General features: G+C 37.8%; 1 protein-coding gene and 1 pseudogene across 1 annotated transcript; both read right to left on the reverse strand.

Annotated features, from left to right (window-relative positions):
- Nucleotides 1-546: 546 nt before the first annotated feature.
- LOC149161395 (cyclin-dependent kinases regulatory subunit 1-like) lies at nucleotides 547-14,032 on the reverse strand. The gene is made up of 4 exons (XM_089434862.1): nucleotides 13,980-14,032; nucleotides 13,789-13,849; nucleotides 13,405-13,511; nucleotides 547-682 (listed from the first exon to the last, which is right to left on the reverse strand). Exons 1-4 carry the CDS (start codon nucleotides 14,030-14,032, stop codon nucleotides 547-549), a joined length of 357 nt encoding a protein of 118 aa, XP_089290988.1.
- A 1,321-nt stretch (nucleotides 14,033-15,353) lies between these two features.
- Nucleotides 15,354-17,250, reverse strand: LOC149161396 (NDR1/HIN1-like protein 26; annotated as a pseudogene).
- Between the last annotated feature and the right edge of the window lie 6,229 nt (nucleotides 17,251-23,479).

A 23,479-nucleotide genomic window follows, 5' to 3' on the forward strand; every position in this document is an offset into this window, starting at 1 on the left:
CCTAATGAACGGCCCAGATTGACTAGAAATTACTATACTTTTACAAGGAAATTTTACATTTGTTTTTAGCTTTGGGGGCGCTGCCCCCGAGCCCCCGCCAGGGGACCGCTGGCCCCCGGACCCCCGCGGGGGGGACAAGTCCCCCGTGCACCCCCCCGCATGGAGGGGTGTACAAACTTCCTGGGGTATACATCCGACTGAAACAAAGACCTCTGAACAATCATGCTCCACACACAACATAATGCATTCATTAATTAGATTGAGACCCATAGGTCGAGATTGAGCCCCAGCCTGTTGCTGCTGGTTTTGCTGGTAATTCAAAGGTCTTCTGAATAACATGATGTGCGGCTCAGGACGATGAATGGCATAGTGCACCCATCCATGAGACTGCTGAACTCCAATGGCTCGCCATTCATTTTGGACCATAAAGAATATCACTTTGGTTAAAATTATTAATATGTTTATAATAATAAAAATAAAAAATAAAATTGCTTGGTATCTATGTTCTATGTTTTTAATTGAGGTAGCTTTGTTAGTAACTTAGTGTTACATTTGCTCATAAAAATCTTGAAATGTACTAAGAGCTTTTGTCTTTCTGCAGGGTAATGTTTGTGAATATCGGCACAGTGAAAGTGCCAGGATCAATCCCAGAGATTGCTGGTACTGGCTTGGGGAAAGTTGTCTAAATCATACCTACGCTTTTAGACATCCTGTGAGTTTCTCTTATTATTAAGAACTTTTTAATTAAGTCGCATTAATGATAGATTTTCTAGAAAAGGTTGATCCTGAAGTTTCCATTGTAATATAGTCCATTAGCAATAAGACAGTTTGATGAAATCTCTGACAATCCCTTAAATGATCTTTATTCCGATCCTTTCTAGCATGATTGTTCATTGCACCTTCTTGGCCCTTCCAATTATTCTTCAACTCATCAGGGATCCCTTCAGCCTATCTGTTAATATGGTAGATGTCCCTTTGTTGTGCAGTATTATTACCTCATCTGGTTTGTTTTTCTAGTTACAAAATTGTTAACTTAAAAGTCCCACAGGTCTTTCTTTTTGGACTGTATTCTTTATTGTTTGCGTTTTTTTTATGGGCATTAGTTTTCTTGTATTTGTCATGTTGTATTTTATGTGGTTGTGGATTCTTTTCACATTTTCTGTAGGAATTTTCTTGATATTCATACAGGTTTTTCAAGAATATTTTCCTCGTACTTTATTATTATTATTATTTTTTGTGTTGATGACTTTATACATTCATTTCTGCATCAGTGCTTGTATATAGATCCAAGTAGTGCACTCAATTACGGGTGTTTTAATTTATCTCCCATTATCTCTAATAAATAAACCTGATTGTAGTGTGTGTTTCTGATAGTCCCATTATCTCTAATAAATAAACCTAATTGTAGTGTGTGTTTCTGATAGGCTTGTAGGCTGTGACATATTTTGGTTGTTTCTTGTTGTATGTCTGTCTTTTGGTAATTTTGAAGACTATAAATATTTATTTGTCTAATTTTTTTTAATATATTTATGACACTAACTTGTGTATTTGTGTTTCTGTTTCAGCCACTAAATGGCTTGTCAAGAGCACCAACACCAACAATAGTGCCACCATCGTCCTCAGCATCGTTACCGGCATCTGGCACTGCAAACAAACCGAAAGTTCCCTGCTATTTTTTCCAGCAAGGATATTGTGTAAAGGGTGATAAGTGCCCTATTGTGCATGGTCCGATTTCAGGAGATAATATAACATCTCAAAAGACAAAAAAACCAAGTCCAACAGTTACAGAGCCTCAGGCAAGTGGGAAACAAGCAGTCAATGAAATTGAAAGCAACAAAGATGGAAAACATCCATTTGATTTAAGCTTTCCCAAGGCAGTGCAATCAATTGATCCTAATGCAGTGCAATCAAGCAACCCCATGAAATTGAAGTCAAACAACTTTCAGGGAATGTAGTCAAGAAACCATGTGGTAGCAAAGGAAAATAACCTCAAGGCGTCACAGTCAAGTAACCCTGTTGCATTGTAGTCCAATAACTTCCAAGTAGGGCATTTGGGAAATCCTCTAACACTGCAGTCAAATCATGTCAAGGAAGCCCAGTCGCAACCAGAAGCTAGACATGTCTCTCAATCAAGATCTCAGCCTACCTATATAAAGGGAAGTCCACATGAAGTTGAACAATTTTTGTCAGAGATTGAACCTACAAGACAAAGGATACATGATGCTTCAAGAAACAGGTCTCGGATACGCCCGTCTCATCCTCCAGAAGAGAGACTACATAATGGATTAGAATCGGAGGATTTTTTGGGTGGATCATCGCCAGGATTTGATGTACTTGTGGATGATGGACCTGACTAGCTAAGCCAGCGGGAGGATGCTGATTACTATAAACATGATATGGAATCTGGAAGAGATGCAATCAATGGTCAAGAAAGAAATATGCACAACAAACGAGAGCTTGTCCGAACTTGCTACTATGATGCTGAATTTCAGTATGACCATAGAGCTTATGAACCATATAAAAATAGGGGATATGAGCGTGGTGGCTGAAAGCAGTCTAATGCTTTTGATGACAGGGTTCTAGAGAGACCGATTGTGTGAGAAAGGAGGTCCTTGTCTAGTGAAGATGATCCTGAACGGAATGATATGGACGATCTCTGCCACCGGATTTCAAAATGTAGGAGGGTTGGTGAGGCTAAAGTAGTGGATAGCCCCTCAAAGAGACAGCATGTGGATAGTCGACATGGTGAATTTCACCGTGGCTCTAGGCAAAAAGATGATGACCATAGACATCAAGATATATACAGGGATCAGTTAAGGCAAGGTATGAATCACAATAGTAGGCGATTGCAGGGTAGGATTCAAGTAGAGGCTAGTGGCTTCAAAAGAGTGCCATCTGACAATATAGAAGTTGATCAAGAAGGCAAGTTAGAGAGGGCTTGGTCCAGAAGCTCACCAAGCAGACGGGGCTTAAATGATCATTTCAGAAGCAAGTATCGTGAAAAGGAGGGGCATAATGCTTGCAGATGGTTCTATATCATCAGAATCCATGGTACCTAGAGGTAAAACGTTTAGGAACACTGAAACAAGGACAGATGCCATAAATTTTGTTGGGCCTAAGACTCCTGCACAAATCAAAGAAGAAAAGGATCGTGAGAGAAGTGAAGAACCTTCTACTGCACAATCAACAGAGCATGGATCCTTACAGAATCCCTCTATGAAGAGTCCAAACAAACAGAGACAAAATCTTTCTTGGGAAGAAAGGAAGATGAGATTGGGCAAGGTAATCAGTGATTCAAGTGGGAAACAAGACTTTCAGGCTCCAAATCCATTAAGTGATATTATGAAGAAAAAATGGAAAGTGACTCAAGAAAATGGTGACAATGAAGGCAATATACCTACATAAGGGCAGGGTCAGGCCATTCAGGGTTTCAATTTGAGCAAGGGAAATGATGGCTTGCCACCACCTGAAAAGGATGTTGAAGAGGGAGAACTTCCAGCTGGTGACAGTTATACATCTGAACTGCCCACTTTTACTCCTGGGGTGGATGACACTGAGGCATCCAATGACGTGCATACTCTTGTAGAAGACAAACCATCAACCTTTTCAAATGGAGCAAAGCATGTCGTAGTTGATGACCAGGAAGATGCAATAATGAATGATGTTATTCACAGCAATGAAGATGAAGATGTTGACCATGAAGAGTATGATTTGGAACATGCAGAGCATGAGGACAATGAAGAGTGGGAAAGGAATGAAGATGAGTAAGAAGATGAAGACTTTCTAGAAGATGATGATGACGACGACTTTGCTAGGAAGCTTGGTGGCATCTTCTCTTGATTAGTAACTTGTATTAGAAGATATTTTGAAAGCTGTTTGAAAATATGTGCATGTACTGGCAAGCACAATGGTGGTTTTTTGTTGTAGTTTTGCTTGGAATGTCAGTGTAAAATGCCAATTTCATGTGTTGCATGACATGATTTTCTCACAGCTATTCAAGATAATTGTTTCTTTTTTCTGTATTAAATCTTGTTAAAGATGATACAGATCCTATTTGTTTTATAATATAGAGGAGCCTATGCAAATGGGAAGAAATTTGGGATATTGTGTAAAGGGTGATAAGTTCCCTTGTGCATGGTCCGATTTCAGGAGCTAATCTAACTTCTCAAAAGACAACAAAACCAAGTCCAGCAGTTACAAAGCCTCAGGAAAGTGGGAAACAAGAAGTCAATGAAACTGAAAGCAACAAAGATGGAAAAAATCCATCTGATTTAAGTTTTCCCAAGGCAGTGCAATCAATTGATCCTCATGTAGTGCAGTCAAGCAACCCCATGACATTGAAGTCAAACAAATTTTAGGCAGTGCAGTCAAGAAACCCTATGGTAGCAAAGGCAAATAACTTCAAGGCGTCACAGTCAAGTAACCCTGTTGCATTGCAGTCCAATAACTTCCAAGCAGGGCATTTGGGCAATCCTTTAACACTGCAGTCAAATAATGTCACGGAAGCCCAGTCGCAACCAGAAGCTAGACATGTCTCTAAATCAAGATCTCAACCTACCTATATAAAGGGAAGTCCACATGAAGTCGAACAATTTTTGCCAGAGATTGAACCTACAAGACAAAGGATACATGATGCTTCAAGAAACAGGTCTCGGATACGCCCGTCTCATCCTCTAGAAGAGAGACTACAAAATGGATTAGAATCGGAGGATTTGCTGGGTGGATCATCGCCAGGATTTGATGTTCTTGTGGATGATGGACCTGACTAGCTGAGCCACTGGGAGGATGTTGATTACTATAAACATGATATGGAATCTGGAAGAGATGCAATCAATGGTCAAGAAAGAAATACGCACAACAAACGAGAGCTTGTCCGAACTGGCTACTATAATGCTGAATTTCAGTATGACCATGGAGCTTATGAACCATATAAAAATAGGGGATATGAGCCTGGTGGTTGAAAGCAGTCTAATGCTTTTGATGATAGGGTTCTGGAGAGACCGATTGTGTGGGAAAGGAGGTCCTTGTCTAGGGAAGATTATCTTGAACGGAACAATATGGAGGATCTCTGCCACCGGATTTCAAAACGTAGGAGGGATGGTGAGGCTAAAGTAGTGGATAGCCCCTCAAAGAGACACCATGTGGATAGTCGACATGGTGAATTTCAACATGGCTCTAGGCAACAAGATGATGACCGTAGACATCAAGATATATACAGGGATCAGTTAAGGCAAGGTATGAATCACAGTAGCAGGTGATTGCAGGGTAGGATTCAAGTAGAGGCTAGTGGCTTCAAAAGAGAGCCATCTGACAATATAGAAGCTTATCAAGAAGGAAATTTTGAGAGGGCTTGGTCCAGAAGCTCACCAAGCAGACGGGGCTTAAATGATCATTTCAGAAGCAAGTATCATGAAAGGGAGGGGCATAATGCCTGCAGATGGTTCTATATCATCAGAATCCAGGGTACCTAGAGGTCAAACTTTTAGGAACACTGAAACAAGGAAAGATGCCATAAATTTTGCTAGGCCTAAGACTCTTGTACAAATCAAACAAGAAGAAAATCGTGAGAGTAGTGAAGAATCTTCTACTACACAATCAACAGAGCATGGATCCTTACAGAATCCCTCTTTGAAGAGTCCAGACAAGCCCAGATAAAATCTTCCTTAGGAAGAAAGGAAGATGAGATTGGGCAAGGTAATCAGTGATTCAAGTGGGGAACAAGACTTTCAGGCTCCAAAGCCATTAAGTGATATTCTGAAGAAAAAATGGAAATTGACTCAAGAAAATGGTGACAATGAAGGAAATATACCTACAGAAGGGCAGGGTCAGGCCATTCGGGGTTTCAATTTGAGCAAGGGAAATGATGGCTTGCCACCACCTAAAAAAGATGTTGAAGAGGGAGAAATTCCAGCTGGTGATAGTTATACATCTGAACTGCCCACTTTTTCTCCTAGGGTGGATGACACTGAGGCTTCCAATGACGTGGATACTCTTGTAGAAGACAAACCATCAGCCTTTTCAAATGGAGCAAAGCCTGTTGTAGTGGATGACCAGGAAGATGCAGTAATGAATGATGTTGTTCACAGTAATGAAGATGAAGATGTTGACCATGAAGAGTATGATTTGGAACATGCAAAGCATGAGGACAATGAAGAGTGGGAAAGGGATGAAGGTGAGCAAGAAGATGAAGACTTTTTAGAAGATGATGATGACGACGACTTTGTTAGGAAGCTTGGTGGCATCTTCTCTTGATTAGTGACTTGTATTAGAAGATCTTTTGAAAGTTGTTTGCAAATATGTACATGTATTGGCAAGCACAATGGTGGTTTTTTGTTGTAGTTTTCCTGGGAATGTTAGTGTAAAAGGCCAATTTCATGTGTTGCTTGACATGATGTTCTCACAGCTATTCAAGATAATTGTTTCTTTTTTCTATATTGAATCTTGTTAATGATGATACAGATCCTATTTGTTCTATATTATAGAGGAGCCTATGCAGATGGGAAGCAAATTGGGATATTCTGTAAAGGGTGATAAGTGCCCTATTGTGCATGGCCCGTTTTCAGGAGCTAATCTAACTTCTCAAAAGACAACAAAACCAAGTCCAGCAGTTACATAGCCTCGGGCAAGTGGGAAGCAAGTAGTCAATGAAATTGAAAGCAATAAAGATGGAAAACATCCATCTTATTTAAGCTTTCCCAAGGCAGTGCAATCAATTGATCCTAATGCAGTGTAGTCAAGCAACCCCATGACATTGAAGTCAAACAACTTTCAGGCAGTGCAGTCAAGAAACCCTGTGGTAGCAAAGGAAAATAACTTCAAGGCATCACAGTCAAGTAACCCTGTTGCATTGCAGTCCAATAACTTCCAAGAAGGGCATTTGGGCAATCCTTTAACACTGCAGTCAAATAATGTCAAGGAAGCCCAGTCGCAACCAGAAGCTAGACATGTCTCTCAATCAAGATCTCAGCCTACCTATATAAAGGGAAGTCCACATGAAGTCAAACAATTTTTGCCAGAGATTGAACCTACAAGACAAAGGATACATGATGCTTCAAGAAACAGGTCTCGGATATGCCTGTCTCATCCTCTAGAAGAGAGACTACAAAATGGATTAGAATCGGAGGATTTGCTGGGTGGATCATCGCCAGTATTTGATGTACTTGTGGATGATGGACCTGACCAGCTAAGCCACTGGGAGGATGCTAATTACTATAAACATGATATGGAATCTAGAAGAGATGGAATCAATGGTCGTGAAAGAAATATGCACAACAAACGAGAGCTTGTCCGAACTGGCTACTATGATGCTAAATTTCAGTATGACCATGGAGCTTATGAACCATATAAAAACAGGGGATATGAGTGTGGTGGCCGAAAGCAGTCTAATGCTTTTGATGACAGGGTTCTAGAGAGACCGATTGTGCGAGAAAGGAGGTCCTTGTCTAGTGAAGATGATCCTGAATGGAACAATATGGAGGATCTCCGCCATCAGATTTCAAAACATAGGAGGGCTGGTGAGGCTAAAGTAGTGGATAGCCCCTCAAAGAGACAACATGTGGATAGTCGACATGGTGAATTTCACCGTGGCTCCAGGCAACAAGATGATGACCATAGATAGCAAGATATATATAGGGATCAGTTAAGGCAAGGTATGAATCACAGTAGTAAGCGATTGCAGGGTAGGATTCAAGTAGAGGCTAGTGGCTTCAAAAGAGATCCATCTGACAATATAGAAGCTGATCAAGAAGGCAAGTTAGAGAGGGCTTGGTCCAGAAGCTCACCAGGCATACGGGGCTTAAATGATCATTTTAGAAGCAAGTATCGTGAAAAGGAGGGGCAGAATGCCTGCAGATGGTTCTATATCATCAGAATCCAGGGTACCTAGAGGTCAAACTTTTAGGAACATTGAAACAAGGATAGATGCCATAAATTTTGCCTAGCCTAAGACTCTTGCACAAATCAAACAAGAAAAGAATCGTGAGAGCAGTGAAGAAACTTCTACTGCATAATCAACAGAGCATGGATCCTTACAGAATCCCTCTATGAAGAGTCCAGACAAACACAGACAAAATCTTCCTTGGGAATAAATGAAGATGAGATTGGGCAAGGTAATCAGTGATTCAAGTGGGGAACAAGACTTTCAGGCTCCAAAGCCATTAAGTGATATTCTGAAGAAAAAACGGAAAGTGACTCAAGAAAATGGTGACAATGAAGGAAATATACCTATAGAAGGGCAAGGTCAGGCCATTCAGGGTTTCAATTTGAGCAAGGGAAATGATGACTTGCCACCACTTGAAAAAGATGTTGAAGAATTTGAGCAAGGGAAATGATGACTTGCCACCACCTGAAAAAGATTTTGAAGAGGGAGAACTTCCAGCAGGTGACAATTATACATCCCAACTGCCCACTTTTACTCCTGGGGTGGATGACACTGAGGCATCCAATAACGTGGATACTCTTGTAGAAGACAAACCATCAGCCTTTCAAATGGAGCAAAGCATGTTGTAGTGGATGACCAGGAAGATGCAGTAATGAATGATGTTGTTCACAACAATGAAGATGAAGATATTGACCATGAAGAGTATGATTTGGAACATGCAGAGCATGAGGACAATGAAGAGTGGGAAAGGAATGAAGATGAGAAAGAAGATGAAGTCTTTCTAGAAGATGATGATGACGACGACTTTGCTAGGAAGCTTGGTGGCATCTTCTCTTTATTAGTGACTTGTATTAGAAGATCTTTTGAAAGCTGTTTGCAAATCTGTGCATGTATTGGCAAGCACAATGGTGGTTTTCTGTTGTAGTTTTGATTGGAATGTCGGTGTAAAATGCCAATTTCATGTGTTTCTTGACATGATGTTCTCACCGCTATTCAAGATAATTGTCTCTTTTTTTCTGTATTTAATCTTGTTAATGATGATACAGATCCTATTTGTTTTATAAATTATAGAGGAGCCTATGTAGATGGGAAGCAATTTTGCAGTTTTTGGAGGGAGAACCACATCTCTGGAGATGACACATAACGCCCAATCATCAAAATAATCCATATGGGTGAAATAAAACCCTAATTACAGATATTCAACTCACCACCTAGACAGCCAACAATCAAGCATACCCTCACTCAAAGATAAAACTATAAATATCTCAAAGAAACTTTGAGATCGGGCATTTATTTAATATATGTTCGAACTTCCAGGAAATGATTTGCAATGTGAGAACAATGTGGACGCATCGTCTACTTCTCTGCATTTATTTAATTACCTGGCATCACAGTGAAAGTTCCAGGATCAATCCCAGAGATTTTTGGTACTGGCTTAGGGGCATTTGTCTAAATCCTACCTGCGCTTTTAGACATCCTGTGAGTTTCTCTTATTATTAATAACTTTTTAATTAAGTCACATTAATTATAGATTTTCTAGGAAAGGCTGATCATGTAGTTTCCATTGTAATATAGTCCATTAGTAATAAGACAGTTTGATGAAATCTCTGACAATCCCTTAAATGATCTTTATTCCGATCCTTTCTAGCATGATTGTTCATTGCACCTTCTTGGCCCTTCCAATTATTCTCCAATTCATTAGGGGTCCCTTCAGCCCATCTATTAATATGGTAGATGTCCCTTTGTTGTGCAGTATTATTACCTCATTTGGTTTATTTTTCTAGTTACAAAATTGTTAACTTAAAAGTCCCACAGGTCTTTCTTTTTGGACTCTATTCTTTATTGTCTGCGTTTTTTTTATGGGCATTATTTTTCTTGTATTTGTCATGTTGTATTTTATGTGGTTGTGGATTCTTTTCACATTTTTCATAGGAATTTTCTTGATATTCATACAGGTTTGTCAAGAATATTTTCCTCCTACTTTATTATTATTATTATTATTATTAGTGTTGACGACTTTATACATTCATTTCTGCATCAGTGTTTGTATATAGATCCAAGTAGTGCACTCAATTACGGGTGTTTTAATTTCTCTCCCATTATCTCTAATAAATAAACCTAATTGTAGTGTGTGTTTCTGATAGGCTTGTAGGTTGCGACCTATTTTGGTTGTTTCTTGTTGTATGTCTGTCTTTTGGTAATTTTGAAGACTGTAAATATTTCTTTGTATAATTTTTTTTAATCTATTTATGACACTAACTTGTGTATTTGTGTTTCCGTTTCAGCCACTAGATGGCTTGTCAAGAGCACCAACACCAGCAACAGTGCCACCATCGTCCTCAGCATCGTTACCGGCATCTGGCACTGCAAACAAACCGAAAGTTCCCTGCTATTTTTTCCAGCAGGGATATTGTGTAAAGGGTGATAAGTGCCCTTTTGTGCATGGTCCATTTTCAGGAGCTAATCTAACTTCTCAAAAGACAACAAAACCAAGTCCAGCAGTTACAGAGCCTCAGGCAAGTGGGAAACAAGCAGTCAATGAAACTGAAAGCAACAAAGATGGAAAACATCCATCTGATTTAAGCTTTCCCAAGGCAGTGCAATCAATTGATCCTAATGCAGTGCAGTCAAGCAACCCCATGACATTGAAGTCAAACAACTTTCAGGCAGTGCAGTCAAGAAACCCTGTGGTAGCAAAGGCAAATAACTTCAAGGCGTCACAGTCAAGTAACCCTGTTGCATTGCAGTCCAATAACTTCCAAGCAGGGCATTTGGGCAATCCTTTAACACTGCAGTCAAATAATGTCAAGGAAGCCCAGTTGCAACCAGAAGCTAGACATGTCTCTCAATCAAGATCTCAGCCTACCTATATAATGGGAAGCCCACATGAAGTCGAACAATTTTTGCCAGAGATTGAACCTACAAGACAAAGGATACATGATGCTTCAAGAAATAGGTCTCAGATACGCCTGTCTCATCCTCCAGGAGAGAGACTACAAAATGGATTAGAATCGGAGGATTTGTTGGGTGGATCATCGCCAGGATTTGATGTACTTGTGGATGAAAGCAGTCTAATGCAGGATTTGACATGCTCATATCCCCTGTTTTTATATGGTTCATAAGCTCCATGGTCGAAAGCAGTCTAATGCTTTTGATGACAGGGTTCTGGAGAGACCGATTGTGCGAGAAAGGAGGTCCTTGCTTAGTGAAGATGATCCTGAACAGAACAATATGGAGGATCTCCGCCACTGGATTTCAAAACGTAGGAGGGCTGGTGAGGCTAAAGTAGTGGATAGCCCCTCAAAGAGACAGCATGTGGATAGTCGACATGGTGAATTTCACCGTGGCTCTAGGAAATAAGATGATGACCATAGACAGTAATATATATACAGGGATCAGTTAAGGCAAGGTATGAATCACAGTAGTAGGTGATCATAGGGTAGGATTCAAGTAGAGGCTAGTGGCTTCAAAAGAGAGCCATCTGACAATATAGAAGTTGATCAAGAAGGAAAGTTAGAGAGGGCTTGGTACAGAAGCTCACCAAGCAGACGGGGCTTAAATGATCATTTTAGAAGCAAGTATCGTGAAAAGGAGAGGGGAAGAATGCCTGCAAATTGTTCTATATCATCAGAATCCAGTGTACCTAGAGGTCAAACTTTTAGGAACACTGAAACAAGGACAGATGCCATAAATTTTGCTGGGCCTAAGACTCTTGCACAAATCAAACAAGAAAAGAATCATGAGAGTAGTGAAGAACCTTCTACTGCACAAGCAACGGAGCATGGATCCTTAGAGAATCCCTCTATGAAGAGTCCAGACAAACACAGACAAAATCTTCCTTGGGAAGGAAGGAAGATGAGATTGGGCAAGGTAATCAGTGATTCAAGTGGGGAACAAGACTTTCAGGCTCCAAATCCATTAAGTGATATTCTGAAGAAAAAATGGGAAGTGACTCAAGAAAATGGTGACAATGAAGGAAATATACCTACAAAAGGGCAGGGTCAGGCCATTCAGGGTTTCAATTTGAGCAAGGGAAATGATGGCTTGCCACCACCTGAAAAAGATGTTGAAGAGGGAGAACTTCCAGCTGGTGAGAGTTATACATCTGAATTTCCCACTTTTACTCCTGGCGTGGATGACACTGAGGCATCCAATGACGTGGATACTCTTGTAGAATACAAACCATCAGCCTTTTCAAATGGAGCAAAGCCTGTTGTAGTGGATGACCAGGAAGATGCAGTAATGAATGATGTTGTTCACATCAATGAAGATGAAGATGTTGACCATGAAGAGTATGATTTGGAACATGCAGAGCATGAGGACAATGAAGAGTGGGAAAGGAATGAATATGAGCAAGAAGATGAAGACTTTCTAGAAGATGATGATGACGATGACTTTGCTAGGAAGCTTGGTGGCATCTTCTCTTGATTAGTGACTTGTATTAGAAGATCTGTTGAAAGCTGTTTGCAAATCTGTGCATGTATTGGCAAGCACAATGGTGGTTTTCTGTTGTAGTTTTGCTTGGAATGTCAGTGTAAAATACCAATTTCATGTGTTGCTTGACATGATGTTCTCGCAGCTATTCAAGATAATTGTTTCTTTTGTCTGTATTGAATCTTGTTAATGATGATACAGATCCTATTTGTTTTATATTATAGAGGAGCCTATGCAGATGGGAAGCAATTTGGTAGTTTTTGGAGGGAGAACCACATGTCTGGAGATGATACATAATGCCCAATCATCAAAATAATCCATTTGGGTGAAATAAATCCCTAATTATAGATATTCAACTGACCATCTAGACAACCATCAATCAAGCATACCCACACTCAAAGATAAAACTATAAATATCTCAAAGAAACTTTGATATGCATCTGATTGTAACTGACCAAGAGCAGTTATCGGGCATTTATTTAATATATGTCCAAACTTCGAGGAAATGATTTGCAATGTAAGAAAAACGTGGACACATCGTCTCCTTCTCTGCGTTTATTTAATTACCTGGCATTCTAACTTTAAAAGGACCTACATAAATTCATGGAAAACCTTCAGTCTAGACATCAATAGGTTGTTTTGGGTGGAGGGCCATGATGACAGAGAATTTCGAATACATCTTATAAGGAGATTTTGAAGTTAACAGATATGATTGCGGGATTGGAATGGTCGTCGATCCTTCAGCTTGGCAAAAGAAAATTTCTTAATAAATTCCAGATATCATGGGCAACGATTCCTTCAATTTTATTAAGATATTTGACATTACATCCTTTTATATACTGACTGTGAGATTCTTATTTTCACTTGACAGAAATCAAGCAGGTCTAAAAACAAAGGCTTGTCCAACAAAAAATGAAAAGCTCAAAATTGGATGCAGGGTCTGCCCCTGGCTTGGGGCCTATTCTACGACTAAGAATACATGTTAATTCATGACAGACATCACTAACACGGTTTGATAGTGTTGATAATCTTACTGGGCTTTCAAACCCATAGGTTGAGATTGAGCCCCAGCCTATTATTTTTGGTTTTGCTGGTAATTCAAAGGTCTTCTGAATAACATGATGTGTGGCTTAGGACGATGAATGGCATAGTGCACCCATCCACGAGACTGTTGAACTCCAATGGCTCGCCATTCGTTCTGGACCAAAAATAATATCAATTTGGTTAAAATTATTAATAGGTTTATAATAATAAAAATAAAAAATAAAACAAACAAACAAATTATCACATTAAAAATGGCATTTGAAAACAGATTAGGTGCTGATTACCACATTGGGAAGTTAGCAAAACAGATGCATTTGCATTAAAAATGGCATTTGAAAACAAATTAGGTGCTGATTACCACATTGGGAAGTTGGCAAAACACATGCATTTGCATTAAAAATAGCATTTGAGAACAAAAATACGGTGCTTACTTCATTGAGAAGTCGGTTCTTGGGAAGCAATTTGGTAGTTCCCGGAGGGAGAACCACATGTCTGGAGATGACACATAACACCCAATCATCAAAATAATCCATTTGGGTGAAATAAAACCCTAATTACAGATATTCAACTCACCACCTGTTTTATTTAACAAAAAAAATTGCGCAAGCTCTGAGTTACAAACCTGTATTCATAAGTATCATCAGTGTATTTCTCTGAGCAGTGAAGTTGAGGCATCCTGGTCGAGCGAACTAAAGGTTTGAATGATCTAAACCCAAAGAAAGGAAATAAGGGCCAATGATTCAAATCCATCCATAAATTGCATTTAAACGATACAGCCCTCGAACAGCAGGGTCATGTCTCCCACAACCGAAAGCATCGAAAGAAAACAACAATATACAATGATCATTAAGTTCACGAGCACCCACATGGAAAGCAATATAGGTAATTTGTCTCCAATGAAGGCCCACAAATTCTTTTCATATAAACATTGGCTTAATTAAAGTGAATGTGGATAAAGAAAAAGATCATAATCACAAAGTTAGTAGGTTAATATTCCAGAAAAGTATGCTAATATTCTCCTCTGAACAGTTCAGAACATGAAGCCAACCAATGTACAAACAGTCCAAGGATTCATATGTTTTAATGAGATGTGGTCAATGGGGTTAGTAGCAGATTGTCCGGTAATATCTTAGTGAAAAGTGCCTAAAGCATCCTGAATTCTAGTAAAAAAAAATAATAAAACCTAAGGGGATGCTTGCAAGACAAAATTCAACAGGGAATATTATTGGTAAATGTTTGAAAAATAGTGTAGTAAGCATTTTTATTTTTAATTTTTTCTGGGAACATTGTTTTGGTCAGTTTTCTCAACCTGTCTCCCACAACCGAAAGCATCAAAAGAAAACAACAATATACAATGATCATGAAGTTCACGAGCACTCAAACGGACTTTCAGTGTTTTCTTCTTCCACTTCCCCATGGCTTATGAAGAATAAATACCCAACAACAAATCCCAGAATGACAGATATAAAAACCCCCATTGAAAGACATCGCTGCCAACATGGTCGATTCCATGACCCTAAATCCAAGTGCTCTAGGGTTTCTTCCAATCAGAGAAGCATTAAGGTCCAAGGCAGCTTTACCACTCGAAATCCCCTTGAAACAAGACCGTAGATTAACAATATACTCATGAAATACAAAAGCAAAAAACAAAAAAAACAAGGAGCAACAAGGGTAAGCGAGTAACCAAGCCATGATTGAGTCTTCCAGCCCTCGAACAGCAGGGTCATGTCTCCCACAACCGAAAGCATCAAAAGAAAACAACAATATACAATGATCATGAAGTTCACGAGCACCCACATGGACTTTCAATGTTTTCTTCTTCGCCTTCCCCATGGCAAGAAGAAATACCCAACAACAAACCCCAGGATCACAGCTATAAAAAAAACCCCATTGAAAGACATCGCTGCCAACATGAGCAAATATCCCAGCCCTGCATTCAGACCAAAAATGGCGGATTCCATGACCCTAAATCCAAGTGCTCTAGGGTTTCTTCCAATCAGAGGAGCATTGAGGTCCGAGGCAGCTTTACCACTCGGAAAATCCCCTTGAAACGAGACCGCAGATTGACAATATACTCATGAAATACAGAAAAAAGCAATACAGCAAGAAGGGTAAGCGAGTAACCAAGCCATGATTGAGTCTTCCAGCCGTCGAACAGCAGCTCCTGCAGTAAAACATTATGTGCATCATCTTGGAGGTCTGGAGTTCGAATCCGGATGAAACCCTTTTCCACAATTTCGCTGGAAATGCCCCTAACAGATCCGATTCAGGGCCTGGTCCTCGATATTGAAATAGATACAAAGCAGAACATTCCGATAGGGTATATTCTTCTCCAACTCATCCAAGACTGCCCTCCCTCCAGCATGTATACAGAAACGCTCAAATGCAAGCTTGAAATCAGGAATATATGCCTTGATCTTCATCTTCAGAAGTTTTCTTCCCACACCAAAAACCACTGCTGACCCAAATCAGACAAGAAGATAGAGATACGAAAATGTGAGAACCAGAATCAGAAAACAGGAAGCAGATACAAAAATCTGCGAACTGGGGATTGGGCTCCAAAAATCTGAGAATCCAAACCAAAAATGGTCTGAATACCGCCACCCACTTCGATATACCCATAAAATTTCCCTGTGTCGCTTCAGAACTGATGATCTAATGGCTCTAGATTATTGAATCGTCTAACAATCCATTTAACAGCCCACATCGAGACACGGTTGCATTTAACAGCCCACATCGAGACACAGTTGCATGGAGGGGAGTTCATTTCAAAGGGAACGCCTTAAGGCGTAAAAATTATGTAAAGATGTTTAAAAACTACATTTTCAAGACTCTTTCTGCTCCACTGGGACAGAGCGTTGCCTAATTTGAAATGGTTGCACTTGACACTCATTGTGTAATGCCTCGATTCCAGTGCCCTCTCTGGAATCGAAACCTAGCGTACAATCTCAAAACCAGATCAACCTTACCGGAGGAATGCTCCAGCTTGAGATCTCCCCAAGTGTCTGGCTCCATAGAAACTAAGTATCCACTTAAAGAAGCATGCAGGGAGGAAGCATGGAGGGAGGTGTTGTTCTTGTGGCCCCGAAAGAATTGCGGAATGTAATCCGACGCAATTTCTTTGTCATCGTTCAAAAGGAATGCGTAGATTATGTCATACCAGATGCCCACTTTCTCGTTGCGATTCCTGGTCGTAATGTTGAAGAACAGCTTGCAATTGGCGAGGCCATCTTCCGTGATTTGGAATTGGGAAACAGAGCCATATTCCAAGTTGTACTTGGGCTTTTCTCGATGATTAAATAATAATAACTTTTAATTTTCATTTTTCATCTTAAACTTCTAAAAACAAATTAAAGTAATACACGTTGTAAATTGCATCCATTATTTGGAGAGAGACTCCATTCTTTATTGCGTTAATCATTTTTGCAAAATGATTATGATGGTTATTTTTTAGATCAATTTATCGATTAGATATAGCTTGATAAATGACAGATTTCTCAACCAATATTTTGTTCATGACAGATTTCCCAACCAATAATGAGATGCAATCAGTTGTCGAGAATCGCTGCCATTAGATATAAAATATAAGCAGCTGACACAAACCTTATGTATATTAAATTGAGTATAATGAAACAATTATTTCAAAGAGATGGCCGGGTGCTATCAAAGATCCCCCAAGGAGGGACGATTTATTTAAAGAAAATGGGACGATTTATTTAAAGAAAATGGGAGTTAGGAGAACCATTCTGTGAATATTTCATTTGAGAGCCAGCCATGTTATGAGCAACGCCAGCCCCAGCACATCAATAAACTCTGGTACTACTACCAACAATAATCTCCCCCCTTGGTCCGGCAAAATATTGTCGCCTGCTCTTTCTAGATTCCATCGCCATTTCTCTCGGACAGAGACGAACGAGAATAAGCCTTGGCTTGCCATGATTTTTCTCATGTATAGATTTTGACTAGTTAGTTAGTTGTGAGGGTGAGTGTGGTTTAAGTGGTGTAAGCGAGAGTTATTTTAAGTATGATTTTTTCACTTGAATTTTTTAAGTATGATTTTATATATATATATATATATATGTTAGATGAGATGAGTTGGAATTAGCATAGATTTATATATATATAATGTTAGATGAGATGAGTAGATTTAATATGAGCAGGGAAAGATGTTATTTTAAGTATATATATATGAGTTATTTTAAGTATGAATTTTTCACTGGAATATATATATATATATATATATATGAGATGAATTGGAACTAGATATATGAGTTATTTTAAGTATGAATTTTTCATTGGAATATATATATATATATATATAAAAGATGAGTTGGAACTAGCATAGATTTATTTTAAGTACAGATTTAATATGAGCAGGGAGGGATGAAATTTCTTCATGTACAAACTTCTTTATAACTTAAAATACAATGTGTTATTTCTCATTGTTTAAATTGTATTTTTGAATGCTCTATAGAGTATATATAGGACCAAATATATGTTTTAGTCTTGAAACCTAATTTTATATGTTTTAGTCTTAAAACCTAATTTTTTCATGGTATGTACATTAAAAAAATTAAATGATATATAGTATATACATAATTGACATTAAAATATTTTACATCACATGTACATTCAAATATTTTATATTTTATAGTTAAATTAAAATGGGTTTTTATTATTAATAGATTTTTAAGTATATATCAATATTAATTCACATTAAAATGTTTTATTGATAACCCACATTGAATATTTTTTATATACAACATTAAAATATTTTATTCTATCAATTTTTTTTTATACATAGATATATAAGAAGTTGATATCGACATAAATTGGTTATCATAGTTCTTCAAATAGTTTATTTAAATTTATTGTTGAAATATTTTTGAAAAGTATAAGATTTAAATATTTTACTTACATTCTTTCACTTCTAATTACTTTATAGCATATTCAATTTTTTTATTATAGTCACATTATTTTTCTATTAGAGCATAATTTTCTTTTTTAACCGGCACATGTCAACTCAACAAAATTACACATCCCCTCATATTGGGTTGTAGAATGAGCTTCTAGGCTCAATAATATTATTCATTTCTTTATTTTAACACTTATATGAAAAGCAAAGGGGTCTTCCTTAGACTATAATTGCGGAGATTAAATCACACAGTTGACTTTCACAACAAAACAGGGTAAGAGTAACAGAGTGTTGTAAAAACTAGACATGATATTTTTAGAATGATTTTCCAATTAGATTATATTTTCAAATACATGAAAGACATTTATATATGAAAGTTGTGGTTCCTTCACCAAGGAGTTCTCACTGAGATTTACACTTTACATAGTAACTCACTGTAAAGCCTGTAACTAAGTTGTTTTTACTTGCCCTCCACAAATTGCTCCATGATTTTCTCCCTAAAACTTTTGAGACTTACCTCATATAAAAGTACTTCTACATACATCTATATTCAAAACATACATTTTTTAATATTTTAATACATGAAAAGTCGAAGTATTCAAACCTAGGATGGGTGTTTGTACTAAAACATAATTTTATGAACTTCCATATGTTACCTGTGTGTACTAAAACATAATTGTCTGAACTTGCAGATGTTACAAAGCACATATGTCGGTTGTGGAATAAATTTTTGGACCATACATTTTGCCAACCCTGCATTAAATTCACATTCTTTCTTAATTATCTGATGTGTTGCGGAATGAGAAGTTTGTACTCCAACCCAGAACTTCATTTAATCCATGTCCTTGAGCTTGCAAACAAAATCTTCTCCATGCAAGGAAAAATGGTGTTCGATTTGTTGTTGTAATTTCGGAGGATGTTTGTTCTCAGTATTATAACTGCGGTGGTTGGGATTATTTTTCCAACAATCCCCCTTAATCAAAACTTCCATCATTGACAATTCCCAAACAGTCTCTTATATTGACAAAATTTTCATGTGATGATGGCTTTGTGAAGATGTGTGCCAACTATTTTTGCGACCTGCAATGTTCCAAAACAATTTCACCATTGTTAATCAATTCTCTAATAAACTGATATTTAGTGTCAATTTGCTTTCTCTTGTGAAAAATAAAATTCTTTGACAGTGCAATTGCAGAATTATTATCACAAAAAATAGTTGTTTTTCCCTCTTGTTCATGGCATAAATCCCTCAATATTCTTCTCATCCAAACTTCTTGACACACTCCTTCTGTTGGGACAACATATTTAGCTTCTGCAGTTGAAAATGATACTATTAGCTACTTCTTAGAGGCCCATGAAATGTCTCCCAAACCTAAATGAAAAACATATCCTTATGTGCTTCTTTCTATCATCAACACTGCCTACCCAGTCATTATCAGTGTGATCAACCAGCCTAAAATCATTCGTTGTGGTGTACAAAATACCATACTCCTTTGTCCCATTGACATACCTTAAAATCATTTTCGCTGCTTGTCAATGTGTCTCCTTGGGTGTCTCCATGAACCTTGACACCAGGCTTACTGTATACATTATATCCGTCTTAGTTTCTTTCAAATACATCAAGCTTCCCACCATACTTTTGTATAATGTTGGATTGACACTTCTTCTACAATATTCTTTGCTCAACTTCAATCCTATGACAATTGGAGTTCGTGTGGGCTTGTTGTTCTACATATTAAACCTCTCTAAAATTCCTAGTACATACTTTTCTTAGGAAATAAAAATTCGATTTTTTGTTTAGTTCAACTCTATGTCCAAAAAATAACTTAACAACCCCAATTCAGTCATTTCAAACTCACTTTTCATGACTTCTTTGAAATCAAGAATGAGGAAATCATCACTCCCTGTAAAAATCAAATCATTCTACATATAAGGCAATAATAAAAATCTTACAATCACTCTCTTTGATATAGAGAATAGGTTCACCATCACATTTGTTAATGCCATTGTCCATCAAGTAAGTTTCTATTTTGTTATACCATGAATACAGTGCTTGCTTCAACCCATAAAGATCTTTATTCAACCTATACACCTTGTCTTCTTGGCCTTCTACCTCATAACCAGGTGATTGTGCAACATATACTTCCTCTTTCATCACTCCATTCAAAAATGCTGATTTTACATCCATTTCATACACTTTCCATTTATGTTTCGCGGCAATTGATAATATTGTATGCACTGTCTCCATTCTCATGACTAGCGCAAATGTCACCGCATAATCTCTTCCATGTTTCTGCTTGTATCCTTTGACAACTAGCCTTGCTTTATGCCCTCCAATATTTCCTTCAACATTTCTCTTAGTCTTATAGACCCACTTCACTCTAATGACTTATTTTCCCTACGAAAGGTTCACTAAATCCCATGTATCATTCTTTTATGTTGCTCCTATTTCTTCATCCATTGTTGCGATCCATTTTTCCTCTTTGACTAAATCCTCAAAATGGATTGGGTCATGTACATGACAAAACAATTCAAATAAGGAATTAATACCTACAATGCTATCAACTTCATTTTGCTCATAAATTTGACTTAAATTTCCGAATTGTTGTCTTCTTATGTTTGTAGAATATGGGCTTGACATGTCACTTGATGTTGAGCTTGTGGTATATGACGTTGCAGGTATTTGTAGTGTGCTTCGAGTAGTAATTTCTTGAATGCATGACACTATCCTATTATTTATTGAAGGTGTCACTTGGTGACTACTTTGTTGAGCTTGAATAGGAGTAGGAGGATTCACCATTGAGGAATTACTTGTTGTGGTGAATTCCTCTTTGTATTCGTGTGGTATGCATGTTTTCACATTAGTTGTCTTCTCTAAAATTCCATCCCATACTTCCTCTTCTATAAAATGCACATCTCTATTGATTATGACCTTCTTGGTTATTGAATTTTGGAGATTGTATGCCTTGGATTCATCACTATATACAATAAATATTCATTCCCCCCCCCTTGTTGTCAAACTTCTTCCTTGATTCATCTGGGACATGTGCATAATCCACACATCCAAACACTCTTATGTGAGTGACACTACGCTTTCTTCCACTGAATGCCTCTTCAGGAACCATATTCTTGACACTTTTGGTTGGACACCTATTGATGATATATGTTGCGCAAGTGACAGCTTCAACTCAATAGTCATTTGGAAAATGTTTTTCCTTCAACATACTCCTTGACATTTCCATAATAGTCCTATTCTTCCTTTCCACGACACCATTTTGTTGAGGTGTATACCTCATTCTAAATTTCTTGTGAATTCCATTCTCCCTACAAAAACGTTGGAAGTCTTTTGAGATGTATTGACCACCTCTGTTAGTCCTCAAAATTTTGATGTAGTGTCCGCTTTTCTTCTCAGCAAAATATTTGTATTGGTGGAAGCGCTCAAACACTTCACTTTTCAGTTTTAGGAAGTAAACCCATGTTTTCCTTGTGCAATCATCTATTGGAGTCAAGAAATAATAGCTTCCCCTAATTGGTGGTGTCTGCATTGGTCCACATAAGTATGAATGGACAATCTCCAAAGGTGTTTTTTCCCTTATCGACTTTCCTGCAGGAAATGTCTCTCTATGTTGTTTTCCCAAGATGCATCCCTCACATAAGCTATCCAGTTTTTCTATGAGTGGCAGTCTCATCAACATGCCTTTCCTATGCAACAAATTCAAACCTCCAAAATTAAGGTGACCAAATCTCAGATGTCATAACCAGTTTTCATCTTTGACCTTTGCTTGAAAGTTTACTTATGTGACAACAACAAATTTTCTTCCATCCTCTTGTGAATTCATTGACAATTGTTCTTGTGCATCTTCTTCCTTCAAATCTAGTTTTATCTTTAGGGGAAACATTATATTTCTTGTCATATAAACTTTTGCAATCAACTATTTGCTTGGAGACTTATCCAAAATTGTGCACTCTCCATTCTTGAAAAAGACATTGTAGCCCTTTTGCATGAGTTGTCCAATGCTTATAAGGTTATGCTTCAAACCATGGACAAAATAACCATCTGAAATGTACTTATTCTCCCCCTTCTTTATTAGAATGGTGACTCTTCATTTTTCCCATGAAAAAGACTTTGTTATCTGTCCCTAATGTCACTTCAAGTTTCACACTTCATCTATATTGGTAAACATTTCTATGTTCCTTGTCATGTGATTGCTACACTGTGAATCTAGAAACCATACATTCCTTTATTTTTCTTGTGCTACATTAAAATATAAAAACATGCTATCTTTGTTTTGATTTTCCTTTATGAAATTTTTCACTTGGTTTGTTACTTATATCATGTTTCTTCTTTCTACATTCATTTGCATAATGACCATACTTCTTACAATAATGACGTTGAACTTGAGATTTATCATACCTCTAACCTTTTGTTTGATTCTAGCTTGAGCCTTGACTTGTATTTTGATTATTGCCCCTTCCACTTGAGCTTGAAGGGATTCCTTTTCCACCTCTATGTGGGCTTCTGCCTCTTCCTCTACCATTTGATATTTCTCTTCCTCTACCTTGACCAAATGAAACTTGTGTCTTGAAGGCATGCTCCAATGAGAAGAGTGTTGCTCTGTTCAATGTATGTTCATGAGAAATAAGTGATGCATGAAGCTCATCCACTGAAAATTGTGAGAGATACTTTTCTTCTTTCCTATACAACAATGACATCAAATCTTGCTAGAATGCTTCTCAAAATTTTCTCAACTATTATCCTTTCCTCAAGTGTCTCACCATGAGACCTGATTTGAGTAACCAATCCAATTACTTGTGTAAAAAATGAGTCTACATTCTCAAACTCTTTCATACAAATTATCTCAAAATATCTCCTTACCATTTGTAGCTTTGTTGTCTTCACTTTACCCATGCCTTTTTATGCTTTCTGGAGGGTATCACATGCTTGTTTGGACTTTGTTTCTGCTACAATTCTTAGGAAAATACTTTCTTGAATTGCTTGAAAAATGTAATATATGGATTTTGAATCATTCTTCCTGTTGTCCCTAACCAAACACTTTTCTGCTTGTGTCAACACATTGTATATTGTTGCATATATTGGTTCTTGAAAACCATTCTCCACCAAATCCCAAATATCTTGAGAAGAAATCATAGCATTCATTGCAATAGCCCAATAGTCATGATGTTTTCCATTAAACTGAGGTATTTGA

The sequence above is a fragment of the Pinus tabuliformis genome, chromosome 5_2, assembly GCF_031772625.1.
Source record: "Pinus tabuliformis cultivar Carrire ecotype Pingquan chromosome 5_2, CPIR1, whole genome shotgun sequence".
NCBI classification, from domain to species: Eukaryota; Viridiplantae; Streptophyta; class Pinopsida; order Pinales; family Pinaceae; genus Pinus; species Pinus tabuliformis.